General features: G+C 44.0%; 1 protein-coding gene across 7 annotated transcripts in view; it reads right to left on the reverse strand.

Moving 5' to 3' along the window:
• The window catches only part of ncor1 (nuclear receptor corepressor 1), a 68,212-nt gene that overhangs the window by 12,228 nt on the left and 40,593 nt on the right, over positions 1–15,391 (reverse strand). For 4 of the 7 annotated variants that reach the window (XM_069670242.1, XM_069670222.1, XM_069670206.1 and 1 more), the window contains 14 exons: positions 12,339–12,475; positions 12,150–12,246; positions 10,177–10,621; positions 9,959–10,085; positions 8,452–8,674; positions 7,615–7,782; positions 4,069–4,235; positions 3,411–3,525; positions 2,207–2,292; positions 1,895–2,063; positions 1,684–1,809; positions 1,514–1,597; positions 1,177–1,427; positions 657–963 (listed from right to left, as the gene is read on the reverse strand). In XM_069670242.1, the coding sequence (XP_069526343.1) occupies positions 657–963; positions 1,177–1,427; positions 1,514–1,597; positions 1,684–1,809; positions 1,895–2,063; positions 2,207–2,292; positions 3,411–3,525; positions 4,069–4,235; positions 7,615–7,782; positions 8,452–8,674; positions 9,959–10,085; positions 10,177–10,621; positions 12,150–12,246; positions 12,339–12,475 (2,502 nt within the window). The remainder of the gene's footprint in view (positions 1–656; positions 964–1,176; positions 1,428–1,513; positions 1,598–1,683; positions 1,810–1,894; positions 2,064–2,206; positions 2,293–3,410; positions 3,526–4,068; positions 4,236–7,614; positions 7,783–8,451; positions 8,675–9,958; positions 10,086–10,176; positions 10,622–12,149; positions 12,247–12,338; positions 12,476–15,391) is intronic. The other 3 variants (XM_069670235.1, XM_069670214.1, XM_069670227.1) reach the window with 3 other exon arrangements.

A 15,391-nucleotide genomic window follows, 5' to 3' on the forward strand; every position in this document is an offset into this window, starting at 1 on the left:
TGTCACTTCTCAAGTTGCTAACTGGACTGTACACAATGCAGGACGCGGAAAAGCAAGTCTCGGCTGGAAGTCGTTTATCACTAACCACTGGCTGAACCGGACACGCCTGACATGTTCACCTGTGCCCCCAGAGGTTGTATCGTCTCAGACGATAACCGATGGGTTCTGAGATTGTTATATTGTTAATGTTGGATGCATTTGATCTGAGGGAAGTGCTTGTAGTTGTAGCAAGAAGTATGGCAAGCTTATATTTTACATGTAGCATTTGCTGCTCTTCTGTCTTCACTTCCTGTCCCGGGATGTTCCGTGAGAGTTGCTGAGAGCGCGTATGTAAGACAAACCCTGCGATTATTGTCTACAGTTGCTGTTTCTGGTGACTGAATAAATGGTTTATAGAAATGCTGGAGAAGTGTAGTTTACCTTTTCCACAACACTTTGGACAACAACATGTTAACATCATCTCATGACCATTCATCTGTTACACTGAATCAGGAATAAAAGTTCATCCACTGCCCTGAGCACTGGGTGCAGGCTATGCTGTACTCCTAATATGCCCACTGTAGCTAATAAGATGACCTGGTTTGACGAGATAAAAAATGTGCTTCAACATGTTGTCTAACTCTACAGTTTGAGAATAAAATGTTGATGTAAAATACCCTCTGGAGCTCGTCCCAGCATGGGGGATCCTCTGGACACAGGATTGGTGCTGTAGTTCACAGGGGTCCTGCGAGCGTTGGGGTCCTCGTACATGCCCGGGCTGAGCTGGGATTTCCCGGCCTCTTGGTGTGTGGAGCGAAGGACAGAGGTGGAGTTCACCACAGAGGTGTGGCGTACTCCTTTGCTCTCCTCGTATTTGGCCCGCTCCATGGCTTCCAGCTGCGGCATGTTGTGGGGAAGCTTACTGGGACTGGTGATCAGGGACTTGACATTGTGCTTGATGGTCGACTGGTTGAGAGGATGAATCTGGGAGATTAAGAATCACCAGGTCAGTCAACAATTAATCAATTTTCTCCACTATGTAAGGTATTTCTGCAGATTTTTATTTATCAGGGTTTCAAATTGTCAGAACTCTTTTACTTTTATTGTGTTAAGAAACGGTCTGTGTCCATGAACACAGATGAACAATGGCAGAAGTAAGGTTAAAAAAAACAATACTGGCCGCCCCTTAAAACTCACCTGAGACATGGGGCCCTCCATGACCCTCCTGTCTGTCATGTCAGGGGTCTTGCAGAGGTCCTGGCCGGACTGATCTTGCCGGGGGATTTCGTGAATGGAGCGTCCCATCTCTTTGATAGTGTTGACTCCCTCATAAGGCTTGCCCTTTCCAATCCCCCCTTCGAAGGAGCGGATCGGTGGGCTCTCTCGCTTTATCTGTTTTCCATATTTCATGGCATCTTCGTAGGACTCTGCAGCAGTTCTGGGTGTTCCTGCAAAGATGTAAAAAGTACTTTGTCATTACTTGATGCTACTACTAACAGTGATAATTAAAGGGAATGTCTTTACAATATGATACCTTGCATGATGGATCCAGTCATCATCGGTCTCTCCTTTGAATCTCCATGTAGACCATCTCTGGGCAAGGCTCTGCTGATCAAACCTGAGAAACAAACAAGTGCCGTCACTCTCCTGATGCAACAGGAAAACAGGACACATGCTTTCTATTCATTAACACATCATAGATACCCTCGAACGGAGCTCCTTCCCTGCCAGGGTGCCCCCTGCCCATGGGTCCCTCCATCATGTCGTAAGCGCGTTTGAGCTCATGGCCGGTTCTGGGGCTGCGGGTGTTTTCTCTGGGGTTCTTGATAGCTTTAGGAGAGAAAAAATCAAGTTTGTGTGCTTGCTAAAGAAAAACTGAACAATGATGTTGTATATCAGTATTAATAGCACTTACCATCATAGGAGAGGATGTGACCACTCTTGCCTTCATAGATGACATGACCTTTAGCCAGCTGTTCTCCCCGGGCCTTGTCCGGGCTGCTCAGGTCCTCTGTGGCCAGCTTTGTGATTGTGCCCTTCAGGAGGTCAGCAGCAATGCTGGACTGGGACAGAGCCGGTGTGCCCTATTTAGAAAGACAGCAAAGTTATGATGCAACATATAAACTAAAAATACATACCCTTACATATATGGCCATGAAGAACTTTTAATTACTTATCCATTCACAGATTCTATCATGTAAGAAAAATCCCTTCATCCATGTATTACCTGAGTGATTGATCCTCTCCCACCCAGGCCCTCACCCATCTTTCCTGGGTTGCCTCTGCCATCCTGTATGGATGGAACTGCAGCTCCTGGAGAGACACACAGAGGAGACAGTGACAGCTTAGCCATGTGCGGATCTTTGATAGAAACGCTGGTGCAAGTTTCTACATTTGAATTCTACCGCATACCAGAAGAAGAAGTGCTGAATTTACAAATGTATGTTTTGGTTGTTGTACCGTGTTTAAGTGCTTGAATGTTAGCAGTAAAACAGCACAGGATAATATGTACTTGTAAAAACTGTACAATCTCATTTGGCATAGCAGCATCTTATAAAGTCAACATTGAGTGGAGATAAAAATGAGCTGTGGTCTCAGAGCCCAGACTAACTTTACTTACGGAGAAAACTCCCGAATGGAGCGCGCCAAAAATAATTGATTAAATAATTTATATGAGTAAAACCGTAAGCACACACACCTGCACGTAACGTTCCCTTTATAAATCACACCTGGAAATATGCACAAATAGCTGATTCAACGCTGATGTGCACAAATTCCATCAAAGATATAATCTCTGTAAAGTTCTCAGTTTTGTTCACTTTGGCGCCACCTTTGGCGATAAAAAAAGGAATTGTGGGCGCACACGTCCCGATTTAACCAGACGTCCACGGTTGGCTCCAGTTGTAACTCTTGATTTTCCTGGCTGACGGTCGCTTTCCTTTTCAGCCTGTTTGCTTCATCTGAGCGTCGAGTTTGTTTCTTTTTCTTTGGATTTTCACTTATTGTTGAAGTTGTATCTGTAGTCATCCATCTTGTCTTTGTTTGTTCAGCCATAGTAGATTACTGTTTACTCGCAACACTTGCAGAGACTGGAAAAGCAGCCACTTAGCTCCGCCTACCCTCTCTGGCAGACCAACCACTGCTGGCTGATGGAAAACGCGTCACTAACTGGGCGCGGCCACAGACACCCAGTCCATAATAATACTATATACTGCAAATGCAAAGGCTTTCATCATTAAACCATGTGTGGTTGTTAATTAATGTGTGTCTAAAGCTGCATACAGCCTACTCTCAGTTTAATTGTTTATTATTTTAGGATCCCCATTAGCTGTGCCCTGAAGCACAGCTAGTCTTCCTGGGGTCCACTCTGTTCATGTTGTGTTTGTTTCTATTCAAATATAGCGCACTAATGTGACAGTGTGTCGTCCTACCAGGTTTGTTAGGATCCTGCTGCCGAGGCAGACCCAGAGAGATGGAGCCCACAGTGCTCTTTGTCCCCTCTGGCCCATAGACGGCGTGGGACGGCAGGTATGTTCCAGGTGTTCCCTGAGAAAGCAGCAACCAAAAACACATTTCAAGGTAGGTTCACTATGTTCCTGAATAAAAGATTTTGTAGTTTTAACGATACTTTATGTATTACATTTATAAACAGCAACATATAGTGTGATAAACTGCGACTGTTCAAATCATTAGGCTTTATTATCCTGACTGACACACCTTACACAATGGCCTCGTAACTCAGGATAGCTCTGTGACCACTGTTAAGGGGACACACTGTAGCTCTACAGTACGACACACAGGATGCAAGAGGCCGTCTACATTTCTGTAGAGCAGAGCTTCACAAGCCCAAACTAAAGAATAAACTAATGAATAACACACATGCGAGCGGGAGGGGGGCTGTGCCTACCGCGGCATGTTATCATCACCTGTAGGTCAGTGGGAAAGTGTGAAACTGTTGGCATGTCTATTTGTTGCGTCGCCCACATGCACACAGATACACAACAGAGGGGCACACTAATAGTCAGGGATGTGGAAAAGTAAGAGCAGGGCTACTTCACTGGCTCCACCAGCAGGCGTTTGGTGTCTCACCTGGGAGATGGAGCCGCCCTGGATGAAGGAGGGCTTGTCCGTGGGCTTGGTGGTTGGAATGAGCGGAGGAGGAGAGGGAATGTTGGGAGGTCGACTGGATCTGCTGAATGTCACGCGGACTCCATCTGGCATACCCTGGACCAGCTGGTTCGGGGCTGGGTGGAGGACTGGTGGGACAAAATAACAACAGAAACAGCATTAAATACCGACCCCAATGACACAGGATTAAAAACTTTCTCCAAACTCTCACCCCGCTGAGTAACCCAGATCTGTCCTCTAAATGTCTCCATCTGTCAGACACCACAACTTCTTCCCACCCAACATGAGGGTTCCATTAAGCTTCATTTCCCATCAAAGACTGTGTGATTAAATATTCAGCTTCATTCTGACTGACTCCAGTGAGTGCTGAAGCAAGCAGCTACGACCTCAGTTAATAGCCCGTCCTCAGCGTGAGGAAACCATGGCCCATGTCTGCTTTCTGATTTACCGTCTCCTGGGAAAGCTGAGTAGACAAAATGGATCATAACACACAAATACACCCACACAAGACCGGGAGTAACCTCCCTGCAGGGAGCGCGCCTCATGCTCTGCACTCTACAAAATCAAAAATGCAAATGGATGTGTGAGAGTTCCTCCTGCGGGGGAACGGACGTCATCATCCAGCAGGCTCACACGGGGACAGATAAGAAAACAAGCCACTCTATGACGAATTTATAAATCCCTGTTGCAGGTGTGTCAAACATTAACATTCATGCTGCAGTTCAACATGAAGGACAGTAACCTTATTCATCAGGACATGAAAAACATGTTTGCACCAATGACCAACAAGATAACTTTTAGTAACTAACTTAAGTACATCAAATTTCCGTGTCCCCCTTTCCCTCCCCTTTACTCCTGTCCTTGAGCCATTATACTAGAAACACAGTAAACCAACGCAGCTCTGTTAAATAATGACAAACTAAAATTGGCCAGCAGGATCAACCTCAACCTGGTTTATAGTTTTCATCCGACTCCTGCTCCCCTTTATACATCACTTTGCTCGAGTATCACTTCTAAGTTCTTGTAGTTGACATTTCTAATAGGGCTGCACTATTAATCCAATATTAATCCTGATCCCGATTTTGGGTTCCTCACGATTACATAATTGATTGACGCCGACATTGACGTTTAAAATGCGTGCTCCACCCGTAGAAAAATCAATTCTCGCCCAATCAAATCAAGCGCCTCCTAAACTAACAGCCACTCCTCCAGGGGGCGATGGAGAGGTTTTGGCTTCATTTCTGGGGGAGCTGGCATGTCATGGCATGAGCGGCTACCTTGCAGCGGCAGATTAGAGTGGAAGAGTAAACAACAGAGACCGGTGTTCCGGTCCAATGAGTGACCATGTTAACTGGTGAAAATGGGAAGAGATACGTAGCTGTCCTCGTGAATGCCTCTTACTTATCTGTTACGTCTTTGACTTGTTGTTTGTGCAAACGTGCCATGAAGGCAACTGTCACTCACTCGCATTTTGTACGCTTCTTGTTGTTACGAATGACTGTATATATAGATGGACAACGCGTCTCCATCTGCTCCCATTGTACGAAATTGATGCCAAAATAGCCCCTGTGATAGGCGCTGCCATCTTGCGATGGTGACGTCATTTGGAGCCAGAGACTGCGCAGCTGTAGCCACTTCCACTAACCCAAACACACACACTTAACTTACTGAAAAAACAGCAAGGATCCCGCACGCCGGCATGTTTAACAGCAGAACAGCTTCTCTGTGTTGGTCTGAAGTTAACGTTCACAGGTATGTAAACTTCAATGACTGTAGTGATTGTTTTAGTTACGTCTCCTCTCGCTGTTCGTCCTCCGCTCTGCTAATCCAGAACAGATCGGCTGCAGGAGCTGAATTTGTCAGCAGAGCTGTCAATCATCATTTTGACAGCATCAAGTCAGAAAAACGAATACTTGGACATAAATCAGCATGATAAGAACTAACTATAATGACAGAAACCATGTTTGAGAAAAATTTATCGGGCGTGTATTTTGATTTTATAGTTTGACTCATGTCCCATCTGTTAACATGGAGGAGGCGGGCTTTATCACCTATACTGCAGCCAGTCAGCAGGGGGCGCCCAAAATGTTGATATAATTTTGATTAAAACATTTTTTGGTACAAATTTATTTTTATTTTGCCTATAGAAGATTTTTTAAATTTGTACACGAGCCGGAAAGTAGAACTGAAAGCTCCGTTTATTTAAATGTGAAAGTACAATAAAAAAATGTGTCCCTAAAATTAATAAATAATCATAATGAATAATCATGATCTCAATATTGATCAACATAATAAAAATAATTGTCATTGAGGCCAACATGGAGCAGCCCTACTTTCTAATGCATTTGTTTTTTCCTATTAAATAAAAAACATTTATGTCATGACATCTCACTCGATCCAAACTGGACTAACCACAACAAATAGTGCTCGTCTTGTCTTGAGATAATAAGACAACATTCACAGAGGAGATCAGAAGTTTTGGGGGATAAATCACTAAACGTGATTGATTAAATGAAGGATAGCAAAAAAACTTTATCCCCTCATAGTAAAAAAAATGTGAACGACATTAAAAAAGCTAAACTTTTTCATTAGAGTAATATTTTCTTATTCTATGCATAAAAATAAAAACAGGTCATAACTGGGTAACTGTTGACTGGCAGTGATTCAGCCACAACGTAAGGCTCTTTTTGGGCCAGTGTTACTCAGGGGTCAAAGAAGTGTGAAGTCTTTTCTCTGTGCATAGACCAGAAATATCTGACTCATGCACTGACGTAGTCGCTGCAGTTATAAAATCACTAACCTACTCTCTAGCTTGTGATTATGCCAGAACGAGCTGGTTCATGCTCGTCTGACCTTTACTGTAGTGATACACGCGCATGCAGGGAACCAGGCTCTGCATGGCTTTCAGAGAACTTCTCTGTGATATAACCCATTAAAAACACTCATCAACAAACCAGGATAAAGACCCACCACACACAATAAGCTGGGCTCTTATTAAAGTGCTCCACCCAAGAACTTAATCAAACACACACACACTTTACCTTCTAATAAGAGGACGACACAGAAAATGCCCCATATCAGCTAAATGTTGACTCAATGCATTCAGAGCGTGGTGTATGTCCAAGGTGGGTACATACACAGTACCTTTGGAAAAGAGAAAATCCAACCTGGCTTAACTTGTGCTGTTAAATAATGCCAAGTCCCAACTTATGACCTGATTAAAAGCTCCACATCTTTCCTCCTCTGATGCAACTTTAATCTCAAATAACAACAGTTAAGCATTAAATTTATAGATATAAACTCAGGCAACCGTACCTGCCTGTAAGACAGTGAAGTATAGAAATTAAAACACAACAATTGAAATATAAGAGCAGCTCAAACATTGCCTCCATCGTCGAACATGAACGACTCAAGAGAATCAGACTGCTTGTTTTTGTATCAGCAAGGGAAGGAAGAAGGCAAGAAAGGAGGGGAAGAGGAGGAGGAGGTGAAGATGTGTGCTTTTACCTGGTGGCACACTGTAGCGGGAGACATTGGGGGCGTTGGGGTCAGGCTGGGGTGAGGCCTTGCTCAGCTCCCTGGGGGAAAGTCTGTAGGGAGAGCCTGGCCGACCGGAGAGGGCCTCCTGGTCCAGAGCCAGCTTCATTTCATAAGGCATGTAGGATAGGGGCTTACCTGTAGTACACAGGCATAGGGACAAAGGGAAGACAACCACTATTAAAACAAGAACTCAATGCATGAGAGCATTGAGCTGGCCTGCACAGCTAACACGCCACCTGCACACACACACCCGCTGAAACGTGTGTAATGACTATCTCGGTGTCAAAGCTCAGCAGCTTACTGACAGCTGCTCTGCTCTTCACAGCACTCCGGCTAAAAGGTGCTAAAAGCTTTGAAAAATCAGCCGTAATGCAGCCTGCCTAGCGACTTCACTGCTCTGCCTTTTGAAGCTAAGTGGCTGAATGACGTCTGATTGCCCAGAAGCAGCAACTGTCCTTCTGTGTCACGCTCAAGTCATACATTTAAAAAAAAAAAACACACAGGCCCCTTCTTCATCCGAAGAAGAGGAGGAGCATCATCACAGAGTTCAGCTCCAAGATTGCACCAAAGGTAAAACAGGGTCAGCCAACTTTTCTGTCACGACTCAGGTGGAACCACATTACGACAGTCCCGATCACCCTCGAACGTTTCCTTTATTTTGCACAAAAATGAATGGGGGCCTTTAAAAAATGCATTAGTTATAAATAGAGCACTGCTAGCAGCGATGGGGAACAAGGCTGACGGAGCGGCGAACAGGAAGAGGGGGAGATGAGGACAGCATGAGGAGAGTTTTTGTTCTCTTACCATCTCTGTCTAGTATGGTGGGGCTGCGGGTGTTGAAGGGGGGTCTGCGCTCCAGCTCTCCCTGATCCAGCCTCTGCTTCTCCTCTTGGTGTGCTGACTCATGCACCGCTTTGATCTGGTGTTGCAGCATGGCAAAGCCGCTGATGGGAACGCCACCGGGGCCGAAGGCCTGGATGAGATGAGGAGGAGAAAGTTCCAGATGTGTTCGAACTCCAGAAATGAACTGAATCAGATATTGAATAAGTACAAGCACAATCACAAGTCTCACCACCATATGTTACTATATCAATTCTTTAGACAGCATATGGTTTTGTATTGATTTAATTCAGGGGCCTGCGGGAACATTAGGCTCATATCAAAGGCCTGTTTAATACATTTGGTTACATTTATATGAACCTACATGACATAACATACTAAAATATGTTTTGGCAGTTGTATTTCTGAACTCTCCAGTGCATCTTTTTTAATGAAAAGGACAAAAAATATCTAGTTAGATCCACATTTTTCATGTATATGTGCAAACTTACAAGCAGTTCATTGTCTGGCTTCTTTTTAAGGTGCCCGGCCAGGACTGTCATGTTACCTGATTATTTGATCTCATAACTACATTTTGCATTTGGCCTCTGCTTCGTCTGTTTACTAATCTTTTCTCCAAAATCCAAAATATTTCCACAATCCTGTTTTATTGGAGATTAACCGGTAATATTCTCATCACTTTATCTTGCCGCTTGCTTTTATCTAACTAGAGGTTTGAGGTGTGCCCGGATGGAAATTTCAAAATAAAAGGGGTATCTTAAAGATAATGATATGGCATATTTATCAATGCCATTGAATCATTGATCATTAAAACACAAATAGATGCAAAATGCCTCAACAGCTGACGCATTATAAAGACAGCACTGTCCACACAATTAAACAACGCATCCCCTGCACTGATAATTTAGCAGCTATTTAGATTTAGTCTTAGTCTTGAAAATTCTTTTTAGCATTAGTCAATGACAGCTCAAAACATTTGAATCCAATTTTAGTCGATAAAAAGTGTTGGTTTTTATCGTTAAAACTTTTTATATTTTCATGTAATATACACATATTACATATATTTGCTTCAGTCACACTGCAGACAGCCGGTGATCACTCGCTTTAGTGCAGAAGCGTCACATGACGCGTAAATCGCTCCCTTTTCTGTGAGCACGTTTTAGTCTCGTCTCGTTTATGAAAACAAAACATTCGTGTCGTCACAGTTTTGATTATCAACGATCTTTTATTAGATTGTCAGCTTCTCATCTTCATCATGGAAAAAAGGTCGTTGGCGAACATTTTTCGTCATTATTTTCGTTAACGAAATTAATTTTGAAAAATATACAGCTACGCCTTTAATTTAATCAGGATACATGATCCAGATTTAGGGATCATCAAACGCTGTCAGCACAGCATACAGTGTAGAGCGGGTGTGCATGCTTTCAGCCTCCTGTCTGTCCAAACACATCAACCTGAAACTGTGACTGACCATGGGTGGGATGTTCGCTGCCCTCTGATGCAGCTGTTGGATGTTGAGTTGCTGCTGTTTTGGTGAGGACACCAACACCGTGCCTGGAGGGTTGAGTAATGTTGGCTTATCCATGGAGAACATTCTGCTGAGGCACAAAGCAAAAGGTCACACTCAGACATCTGTGAAACGTGTAAACTGCTGCTGTGTACACACAACATGTGATGATGAAAACACACCTCCTGTCAGGCTCTGCCTCCACATCCTCGTCAGCACTGCAGGTGGCGCTGGAGTCATTATCTGAGTGGAGCTCCCTCTGCCTCTCCCCATGATCTCCCTTTTCTCCTTTCTCCTTCATCTCTGGCTCCATCTTGACCTGAACCTCTCCTGTCTTCATGTCCAGATCCTGAGGTTCGATCTTGGGATGCACTGAGCCTCCGTAGGCGGCCACCCTGGCCCTCTCCTCCTGAGACCCAACCTCGCTCTCCGGGCTTTTCTCCTCCTTGACACACAGATCTCCATATGAGGGCTCCAGGGCCTTCCCATTACTGGCCTGACCTTTGTCCTGGTCGGAGCACTGAGCATCTCCTGCAGCGCTGTCTGCCCTCTTGGAGTCCCCAGACTTTGAGGAGTCAGCCTGAGAGGGGGAGGGGGCACTCTCTGTATCAGAGCTGTTGTCACCGCCTGAGGAGGAATGAGAAGGATTAATAAATAGTGTTTTAGTGCACGTTGAACAATGAAACTAACAACATGATCGAGACAATTAGGAATTAAAGATTAAAATGATACATGTCCACAAGTTTCCTCTGTTAAACGCCTCACACATTTATTTCCTTCCCATGTTGAATTTATCCATTGTCACGTTTCTCTTCAGCATACGTGAGCACATTTGATCTAATCTATTGGAAGACTAGTTTTTGTTTATTTCATGATCTTAGTTTGTTTACGCTCAGCCAAGGCCTCAAAGATACAAGAAAGAAGACACGCAAAGACCTCCTCTGTTCCTTACATAGGTTACATTTCAACTGCATGGACATGCAGTGTGACCAACACTGAACAAACACTGATTCCTTTAATACATTTTTAAGAGAGAAACTGCCTCTGTGAGCCTGCCTTTTGTCTACCACTGCAGTAGTTACCATAGAGATGGTAGCGCAGATGGTGCGTCTATACAAAAACAATCTGCAGATGTATTATGTGTATCACACCAAATCAGAAAGGAAGCACAACTAAACATCTTAAAGACACACATATTAGAGGTGTGCCGCTGCCTCCTCTGGCACTGCTCTGCTGTGTGAGGAGTATAATGTGAGCTCCACAGGCTGCAGGTCACAGAGGCCTCTAAAGAGCAGTTTGGGTTTCCAGGAGACGGAGAGAAAGTCAAATAAACATGACAGGAAACCTTGTGACCTCCCGCTGTCGCCACTGCTATCTATTTAACGGGAGATTGTATAAATTATGTATAAATCTGCTGAGGATTTTCCAACATATTGAGTCACTTTGCTGCTTAGAAAACAACAGATTGATTTTACAAACCAGCTGTAGTGAATCTGAGGCAACATTCAATCTCTTCCTACACGTAGCACTGTTTCTTTTTCACAGCAGGCTTCCTTCATTCTGTAACGCCAGAAGAGATAACCACCTCAGGAGAGGAGGGAGGCGGGCAGACAGACGGGCCTGCCGGATCAAACAAGTGGACCAGCACTTTGTGTTCAAAGAGCAGGCTTTGTTGAGTCTTCAAAGCCAAGAGCTGTTATGCAACAGGCGCCCATGTAGTCAGAATTAGTTCATATCTTTTATCTCCACCTCTCCCCCCCTCTTGCTTTTTTCATTTGATCCTTTTCCCCTCATTAAAACTACAGTCAGCAGAGAGCAAGCGCATTGCCATCAGCTCGAATGAAATCCTTACACGACAACTCAGAGGGCCTTTTGGATCAGGCGTCCCGGCTTTAAACCATCACAGCGCTCAATCTCTGCACTTTATTCAACACGTAACAACATATGAAACTCTACACCTCACAGGCTAGGACAAGAACCTATTGGCCTTCTGCGCATCCTTCAACCTATGACTTGTACGTCAGATAAACAGGAAGCAAACAAATGTGTGTGTCCGTGTGTGTTACGGTAGCACGTGCTTCATATCAACCATGAGGTGGCCATGGTGCACGTTTGATACAGGGCGACGATAAATGTAGCCATTTATCTCTCTGACCTTCACTGTCATCTGCGTTGTCCTCATCATCATCATCGGGCGATGGTGTGGTGAGACCTTCACCTTGAGACCTATCAGCCCAAGCCCGCCGTGTATGCTGGGAAACAGAGAGACACAAAGTTGCTCTTCACGTTTAGACATGAAAGCCAGGCCAATGACAGACCATCACAGAGAGAAGATTATAAATACCTGTTTATGCTGCTGGAGCAGGTTGTCCAGGTTATGACGTCTCTTGTAGTTAAAGTAGAAGTTCTTGCACTGTGCTACGCTTTTGGTACCCACCATTTTGGCAATGGCTGTCCAGTCTCGCCCATGCTCGACTAGCCCTGATGAAGGACAAAGAGAGACAATCAGCATTAAAGACTCAGCCTTGAAACACTTGTCTTAACACAAATAAACAAGGTGGAAAGCATCTGTCACATATTATAATATAAGCTAGAAATGCCCCCAAAAACCTGAACAGTCGAATCATCAGACTCTGAATATCTGAACTCTTTTTAGCTGGGGTCATTTAGGAACTCTTCCATCAGAGTGTCTACATTACCCGTCAGTGCTGATTGCACCTGGAGCCAAGTTCTCCCTCTTCAAAGACAATGATCTCTTTCAATTAAAGAGGCAACAACACTGAATAAAGCTGATTTACGTTACAACTTAGTGTTTCTCTGATGCCTCTCAGCTGGGCTGTGGGGGCTGCTAGCCAAGCTGCTGCTAACTTTAGCTCAGCTTCTTTCCCGTCCACATAAAATGCAGACGTCCACTGACAAAAACCTTCTTTTCAGACTGTTTGCTTCATCTGAGCGTCGAGTTTGTTTCTTTTTCTCTGGATTTTCACTTATTGTTGAAGGTGTATCTGTAGTCATCCATCTTTTCTTTGTTTGTTCAGCCATAGTAGATTACTGTTTACTCGCAACACGTGCAGAGAGCGGAAAAGCAGCCGCTTAGCTCCGCCTACCCTCTCTGGCAGACCAACCACTGCTGGGTGATGGAAAACGCGTCACTAACTGGGCGCCACCACAGACACCCGGTCCATAATAATACTATATACTGCAAATGTAAAGGCTTTCATCAGTGGGCCATAGGCTCAGTCACCATGTGTTACCTTATTCAGAGAGAGATAAAGACTTACAAAGCTCTAAGTGTGGTACAGCCCTGATACAAGCTAATGCTACATCAGACAAATAGAAAAAACATATTTTTTATCATTCTGATGAACCAGGATTTGAAGTGTTCATGCTTTTAAATCTTGTGCTTTTCATATTTCCAATTATTGCTTCATGCCGTATCAGTGATTAAAGGAGATGATCTCAATCAATTCTCAATGGTGTCTCATTTGAAAGAAAAAAAAAGGCTTCTGCCGTTATCATTGAGAGCGATCATTTGGTATTACTGCAAAATGACACCATACTCATGGGCTCCCTGTTGCTTTGCTGCTGGTTTCCCCTCATCCTGATTAACACTGAGCCGCGCACACAATCAGCTTTAATGGTCTAACTAAACTTTGAAACCACTCTCCCAAGCTGCAGTGAACTGGAAGACTGCCATTTACCTTTGACATCAGGGCGTCTGTTCTCTAAGTCCTGTAACCCCCGTGACCTCCCCCCCCCCCCGCCCGGCCCTGCTGAGATGAGGGATACTGGCAGCTTGACAAATCACCACGGAGCTAAACACAAAGCCCCATTACTGCTCCAGTTAAAGGAGGGAACGAGGGCATTGGGACTGCTCAGGGTGACTCAAATCGTTGAGGTACTTGCAGACAGTTGAGAAATGACAGGTAGGAAGGTCTCGTGTGTTTTGTGACATACAGCAGAAAGTTAGCGCCCATGTCTTTGCTGCTTGCTTTGTCAGATCTCCATGTAGCCTCCTTATGCTAAATTCAGCATCAATCCAGCAGCCGTGGAAACATGCATAAAACTGACATATAATGAGGACTGTCAGCAGGACCCTTCAGAGAACAAGCACCGTGCTGTGTGTGCGCTCCCACATGTTTCATAGCAGAGCTGAGCACTGCATACATCACATCGTACAGCAGATGCATCACACGGGTTGTGGCTCATGGGCCTTCACTTCAACGTGTCAACATGAAGTTATACAGCCTTCACAGATACATTCATCACATGACAAATTCCAGTAGAAAGAAACAGTGTCTGCTTTTAGCCATAAAAACAAAGGCAGTTTGCCTGATGAAGGTCGAGCACAGAAATGTTAAAGCATTAAACGTATTTTCTGCCAGTTGTGTGAAGTTTTTCTCCACTTTGAACCACAACCAAGGCAACAATCTGTCCACATACTGTGCAAACATCCTTGTCATAAGTCCGTAACAGAGGAAAGGAGATATTATCGTCATTAAATGCTTGATTTGGTGGACACTAATGTAACTACTGTAAAAGTGTTGTGTGTAAAACAGTGCAACAGCCCTGAAATAAATCAGAATCCGTGTTTTCTGGTGGAGATTTGATGCATAATAAACATAGAATACAATAAATTAGAACGCAAACAAACAGCTGTAATCCTGGAGCGCTGGTTCAGCTCAGTTGGTAGAGCAGGCGCACGATAAAGAGAGGCTACAGTCCTCACCAAAGTGATCGCACGTTTGACTCCCGGTCTGACGATCATATCATCCCCCACTCTCTACTGCCCACATTTCCCAGGAGACATTCAAATAAAATGTATTAAACAGAAATATTATAGAATACTATATAAATATGTAGAATATATCCATCTATAGGGATATACGTGTAATCAAAGAGTGGTACAAAATACTTTAATGTTCAAAAGTTGTACGAGAGGACTTGATTTATATGTACGGTAGCTTCTGAGGCACCTGGCTGTGGTGCAGTTGTATTGTTCTATGTTGTATACAATATTATAATTTAATATTATAACAACTTCACTGACAGTATGCGAACAAACCAGGGTTATAACAAAGACCAGCAGTATAAAAAATACCAGTATGAGGCCATGATTAAATAACACGTCTGCTTGCAGATTGAATTTAATCCCTTGAATGTGTGACTTTGTTGCACCATTAAAAACTCCTGGTTCACTTCAGTCCAGTAAGTCTTTAGGCATTATATTACGCTGACTACAACAAGTGCTCTTTTCTGTTTCTCTTGGCGGAGTTCCTTTTCCCACCGAGAAAACTTGTGATGTGTAATCCTCGCATTAACACCGATCAACAGGTTACAACAATGACTCTAAGATACCCCCTAAGCCTTAGTGGGCAGCCAGGTTTAGTGCGCTCG

The sequence above is a fragment of the Semicossyphus pulcher genome, unplaced genomic scaffold (genome assembly GCF_022749685.1).
Source record: "Semicossyphus pulcher isolate SPU_LCO1_2020_fin unplaced genomic scaffold, fSemPul1.0.p SCAF_10, whole genome shotgun sequence".
NCBI lineage: Eukaryota > Metazoa > Chordata > Actinopteri > Labriformes > Labridae > Semicossyphus > Semicossyphus pulcher.